Source organism: Pristiophorus japonicus, chromosome 10, assembly GCF_044704955.1.
Source record: "Pristiophorus japonicus isolate sPriJap1 chromosome 10, sPriJap1.hap1, whole genome shotgun sequence".
Taxonomy (NCBI): domain Eukaryota; kingdom Metazoa; phylum Chordata; class Chondrichthyes; family Pristiophoridae; genus Pristiophorus; species Pristiophorus japonicus.
The window spans coordinates 148,015,455-148,022,059 of NC_091986.1; the positions used below are offsets into that span (position 1 = coordinate 148,015,455).

Sequence of the window (6,605 nt, forward strand, 5' to 3'; positions counted from 1 at the left end):
CTGGTCACATCCCTAATCAGTCACAAATGATGCTTTCTGTTACGAGTGTACTATCCTTACTCTTTTTTGACTTCTCTGCAGCCTATGACATGGACAAACACCTCTCCTCTGTTGTCCCACTCGACAGAACTGTCCTCTCTTGATTCCACTTTTACCGACCTAATCGTAGCCAGAGCATCTCCAGCAATGGCTTCTCTTCCCACCCCCATACCATTGCCTCGGCACTCTCCCAATCTATCCATTGCCCCTATCTCCTCATCTATATGCTGAACATTGACGATATTATCCGAAGACATGGGGTCAGCTTCCACGTGTATCAGCTTCTGACCCCATATCCTCTCCATCACAAAGATCGCCTACTTCAACCTCTGTAACATCACGAATCGCCACCCCTGCCTCAGCATATCTGTTGCTGAAACCCTCATCCGTGTCTTTACCACGTCCAGCCTTAAATATTCGCAATCTCTTGTCGATCCTCCATTAACTTCAGCTCATCCAAATTTCCGCTGCCCATACTTCTCTCCCCAAGGCCTGTTCTCGCATCATCCCTGTGATTGGTGACCTAGCGTAGCTCCTGGTCCCCCAATGCCTCCAATTTAAAATTTATTCTCAGTCGCACACTCCTCCGTGTGTTCTTCCACCTGTGGCTTCTTGTGCATCCCTTACTCTATTGGTGGCCGTCTAGGCCCTATGCTCTGAAATTCCCTCCCTAAACTTCTCTGACAACTTTTAGAACCTTATTACATTCCATTCATTAGAGTTTAGAAGAATGAGAGGAGATCTCATTGAAACATATAAAGTTCTGACTGGGTTGGATAGACTGGATGCAGGGAGGATGTTTCCCCTGGCTGGGAAGTCTAGAACAAGGGGTCACAGTTTCAGGATACAGGATAGGAAATTTAGGACCGAGATGAAGAGAAATGTTTTCACTAGAGGGTGGTGAAACTGTGGAATTCTCGACCACAGAAGGCTGTGAAGGCAAAGTCACTGAATATATTTAAGAGGGAGATAGATACATTTCTAGAAACAAACAGCATCAAGGGGTATGGGGAAAAAGCAGGAATATGGTGTTAAGATAGAAGATCAGCTATGATCATATTGAATGGTGGTGCAGACTCGAAGGGCCAAATGGCCTACTACTGCTCCTATTTTCTATGCTCATACTGATCTAGTTTTATTAGTGACCCAGAAAACATACACAAAATGGAAGTGGGAGCACACTGGGGGTCAGCAACTACCGAATTATACAGTTTAACATGATCTAACAGTCAGAAATATCTAATACCAGATACATAACTTTAAATTCAAATAAATGAGGGAGTAAACTAAAGCATATATATTGGAGGATGGGGGATGTTGTAGGTTGCAGTTCTGTGGAAGGGTCTTCAATAGTCATGGAGTACCTTTTACTGCATACATTAGGAAAACAGTGTCATTACAATCAAATCATGAGCCACAGTTTAATAATGCATCACAGAAGACACCAGTCTGCAGCAAGTGCTTCACATATATGTGGCTCTAAGTCAAGATCGCAGTGTTGGAACTCACTTTTAGAATGACACATAAAAACTACTTAAATATGGGGAGTGCAAGTTAATTTTAAAAGTAAATTCATCAAAATACGTAGCTGACATTTCGTAGGTTGCCCAAAAATGAATCAGCGACTTCTTGCACTAATTTAGCCTCGAGCAATGTTTATCCCTAGCGATGTAGGTTTTAAGCATCAAAGGGCTCAGGCGGCTCCAGATCATCATTCTCACCGGCCGCCCCGCACGCACACGCGCGGACAGCACCGAGCCAATACCTTGGCCGCGATTTCCTCTCTTGCTCTTCGTTTAAATTCTCGTCTTTCCTCAATTGCTTTCCCACTTTCAAATCTGCCTCCGTACTCCGCCATCTTGCTGTCGTAGCTGGAATTCACCTAGCAACTCTAACTTTACGGCCGTCGCGCAGCCCCAAACTAAACGTCGTGATGCCAGAGGTCAACGTCCTGGGGAGCCGCGCGCGCGCGTCATTTGCGTCTGCAGGGAAGTTGCAGAGTGGCATCAGTTATAGTGCAAGGAGCTCTGATGCTGTTTCGTGTATTTCTGAAACATAAATGTTGACAGAGACATAGAATCAATTTGCAGCATAGGAGGCCAAATCAACCTATTTCCCTGCTAGCTCTTTGCTAGAAGAATTCAAAACGAATCTATAATGTCAATAAGTATATATCGTTTTAAATACGACTTGTACTTATATAACACATTTAACGTAGTAAAACGTCTCATAGGAACGTTATCAAACAAAATTTGACACGGAACCACATTAGCCTCGATTTCAAAATGCTCATCCTTGTTTACAAATCACTCCATGGACTTGCCCTCCCTATATCTGTAATCTTTTTCAGCCTCACAATCCCACAAGATGTCTCTGCTCTTCAAATTCTGGCCTCTTGAACATCCCTCATTATAACTGCTCAAACATCAGTGGACGTGCCTTCAGCTGCCTGGGCCCTAAGCTCTGGAACTCCCTCCCTAAACCTCTACACCTCTTTCCTCCTTTAGGACGCTCATTAAAACCTACCTCTTTAAACAAACTTTTGATCATCTACCTTAATTTCTTCTGTGGCTCAATGTCAAATTTATCTGTTTGTCTGTAACGCTGTTGTGAAACGCCTTGGGATGTTTTACTACGTTAAAGGCGCTACTTAAATAAAAGTTATTACTTAAGATATTAGGTTAGATAACAAAGTTTGGTCAAAGAAATAGGTTTTAAAGAGTGTCTTAAAGGAGGAGAGGCAAAGAGGTTAGGGAGGGAATTCCAGAGTAAGGGCCCAGCTGAAGGCATGGCCACCAATAGCGATTAAAATTGGGATGCGCCAAGAGGTCAGAATTGGAGGAGCACAGAGATTTTGTTGGAGGGTTAGAGAAAGTTACAGCGATGGGGAGGGGCGAGGCCATGGAGGGATTTGAAAACAAAGATGAGAATTTTTAAATCGAGGTGTTGCTTAACCAGAAGCCTGTAAAGTCCTGTCCCCTCAGTACAGATTCACACGAGGCATGTAGTGAAGTCAAGGTCACTCTGGACCTGCACCTTTATTTCACAGCTCTGGAATGCTGCACTTTCCTGAGACCTGTCCTTATATACCTGTCTCTTGCAAGTACACTCCTGGTGGTAAGGTGTGCTGGTAGTTACAGGTCATATCTTATTACAGTCATGTATAGCATGTTAGGATACAGTTATATATAATAATGTAAGATACATGACAAAGCCAATGTTCGTCAGTGAGCACAGAGGTGATGGGTGAACGGGACTTGGTGCAAGTTAGGATTCGGGCAGCAGAGTTTTAGATGAGCTCAAGTTCATGTAAGGTGGAAGCTGGGAGCTGTCCAGGAGAGCATCAGAATAGTCAAGTCGAGAGGTAACAAAGATGTCTGGATGAGGGTTTCAGCAGCAGATGAGCTGAGGCAGAGTCGGGCGATGTTCCGGAGGTGGAAATAGGTGATGGTGAAGGAGCGGAAGTGATTGGAAGCTCCTCTCAGGGTCAAATAAGATGCAGTGGTTGCAAATGGTCTGGTTCAGCCTCAACCAGTTGTCAGGGAAAGGGAAGGAGTCCGTGGCTAGGGAACGGCGTTGTGGCAGGGACCTTGGACAATGGCTTCGGTCTTCCCAATATTTAGTAGTACTGGATGTCGAACAAGCAGTGTAACAAATCAGAGACAATTGGGTCGAAAGAGGTGGTGGTGAGATAGAGCTGGGTGTCGTCAGCGTACATGTGGAATCTGACGTGTTTTTGGATGATGTTGCCAAGAGGCAGCATGTAAATGACAAATAGGAGGCAGCCAAGATTAGATCCTTGGGGGACGGTGCTGGAGCGGGAAGCCAATTTAGGTGATTATCTGGCTACAACATGATAGTGCAGAATGGAATCTTGTGAGAACAGTCCCACACTGGATGACAGAGGAGAGGCATTGGAGGAGGATCGTGTGGTCAACCGTGTCAAAGGCTGCAGACAGGTCGAGAAGAATGAGGAGGGCTAGTTTACCACTGTCACCATCACATAGGATGTCATTTGTGACTTTCATAAGGGCCATTTCAGGCAGAAACCTGATTGGAGTCGCGGGAAAGATGTGCACAGATTTGGGAGCAGGCTCAACATTCAAGGATATATTGCAATATTGCATGCATTAAAAATGATTAAAATGAATGCTATTGCTGTTAAATTACTCTGAACTGATCAATATTTATATTGTAATATTTAAATCTAAAATTAAATAATTGATCGCAAAGATAAATTATTTTTCTATTATCAGTTTTTTAATTGATCTCTAAATATTAAATGCAGTAATATTTCACTTATATTTTTAAGTAGAAAATAAGTAATTTTGTTCCTGATTTTTGCACAGTATAATTAAATCTCAGGTATATTACTTAGGTATACATTTAATTATTTAATCTGTATGGGTCAGAGTGTTCTTGCAGTTGGTTTTCATTTTCTGTCAGTTATTGCACGAATAATATCAACACTATATCGAAACACATTTCGAGTTCTCAGCACAGTTCCAGCCTTTGACACCGTCAACCGTGAGGGATTATGGAGCGTCCTCCTCTGTTTCGGCTGCCCTCAAAAGTTTGTCACCATCTCCACCTGTTCCACGATAACATGCAAGCTGTGATCCTGACCAACGGATCCATTACAGACCCAATCCACGTTCGGACCGGAGTCAAGCAAGGCTGCATCATCACACCAACGCTCTTCCTTGGTGCAATGCTCCATCTCACCCTCAGCAAACTCCCCGCTGGAGTGGAGCTAAATTATAGAACAAATGGGAATCTGTTCAACCTCCGCCGCCTCCAGGCTAGGCCCAAGGTTGTCCCATCCTCTGCCATTCAACTACCGTACGCGCACACTCGGATGCCGAACTCCAAGCCATCGTCAACACCTTCACCGAGGCGTACGAGAGCATGGGTCTTACACTAAACATCCGTAAGACAAGGGTCCTCTACCAACCTAACCCCACCACACAGCACTGCCCTGTTATCAAAATCCATGACGAGGCCTTGGACAACGTGGACTATTTACCGTACCTTGGGAGCCTACTGTCAGCAAGGACAGACATCGATGATGAGGTCCAACACTGCCTTCAGTGTGCCAGTGCAGCCTTCGGACACCTGAAGAAGAGTGTTTGAAAACCAGGACCTCAAATCTGGCACCAAGCTTATGGTCTACAGGGCAGTAATGATACCCACCCTCCTATATGGCTCAGAGATGTGGACCATATACAGCAGACACCTCAAAATGCTGGAGGAGCACCACCAGCGCTGCCTCCGCAAGATCCTGTAAATACATTCATCGAAGCATTGACAACACTTGATCAGCTCCGTTGGGTGGGCCACATCGTTCGCATGCCTGACACGAGACTTCCAAAGCAAGCGCTCTACTCAGAGCTTCGACACGGCAAGCGAGCCCCAGGTGGGCAGAGGAATTGCTTCAAGGACACCCTCAAAGCTTCCTTGAAAAAGTGCAACATCCCCACCGACACCTGGGAATCCCTGGCCCAAGACCGCCCAAAGTGGAGGAAGAGCATCCGGGAGGGCGCTGAGCACCTCGAGTCTCATCGCCGAGAGCATGAAGAAACCAAGCATAGACAGCGGAAGGGGCATGCGGCAGCCCAGGTTCCCCACCCACCTGTTCCTTCAATCACTGTCTGCCCCACCTGTGACAGTGTGGAAGCAAGTCATCCTCGACTCCAAGGGACTGCCTAAGAAGAAGAAGGGTCCCATATTATAAAAAGGATATAGAGGCACTGGAGAAGATGCAAAAAGATTTACAAGGATGATACCAGAACTGAGAGGTTAGAACTATCAGGAAAGACTGAACAGGCTGGGGCTCTTTTGTCTAGAAAAGAAAAGATGATCTAATAGAGGTCTTTTAAATTATGAAGAGATTTGATAGGGTAGACATAGATATTTCCACTCGTGGGAGAAACCAAAACAAGGGGTCATAAATATAAAAAGTCCAGTAAGAAATTCAGGAGAAACTTCTTTACCAAGACTGGTGAGAATGTGAAACTCGCTACCACATGGAGTAGTTGAGGCAAATAGTATAGATGCATTTAAGGGGATGCTAGATGAAGGAGGAAAGAATACAAGGATATGCTGATAGAGTGAGATGAAGTAAGGTGGGAAGAGGTTCTTGTGAAGCATAAATAGCAGCACAGATCTGTTGGGCCGAATGGCCTGTTTGTGCTGTATCTTACTCCTGCACGTCCTTACTCATATCAATGTACCTTGCACCTCCACCCATCCCTCTCTATCTACATTATCACATCCCCATCTCACTAGCCACACCTCACACTCACCCTCATCCAATCATACCAACTAACAACACACAAGGGTAGGCAATTGGGTCTTTTAGCCAATGTTAATGTAGCATTTCTGCTAATGTGTTGTCAAACATTGACATTTTTATTTTGAACACTTTGCGTTCTTAGACAGATTTGTGTGAACCTTTGGAAGTGGCTTAGTGAATTGCAGTGAATAATGACACTTAAGGATACCACCCGCAACGGTAATGTGAAAGGAATGGCTTGGGAGTTGCAGGGATGCTTTATGGTGCTAGT

The 6,605-nt window shown here is 44.8% G+C and overlaps 1 protein-coding gene across 1 annotated transcript in view; it reads right to left on the reverse strand.

Annotated features, from left to right (window-relative positions):
* cwf19l2 (CWF19 like cell cycle control factor 2) overlaps positions 1–1,911 on the reverse strand; it is a 265,425-nt gene extending 263,514 nt beyond the window's left edge. Inside the window, exon 1 of the mRNA XM_070891309.1 lies at positions 1,805–1,911. Coding sequence (XP_070747410.1) covers positions 1,805–1,897 — 93 coding nt within the window. The 5' untranslated portion in view covers positions 1,898–1,911. The remainder of the gene's footprint in view (positions 1–1,804) is intronic.
* Between the last annotated feature and the right edge of the window lie 4,694 nt (positions 1,912–6,605).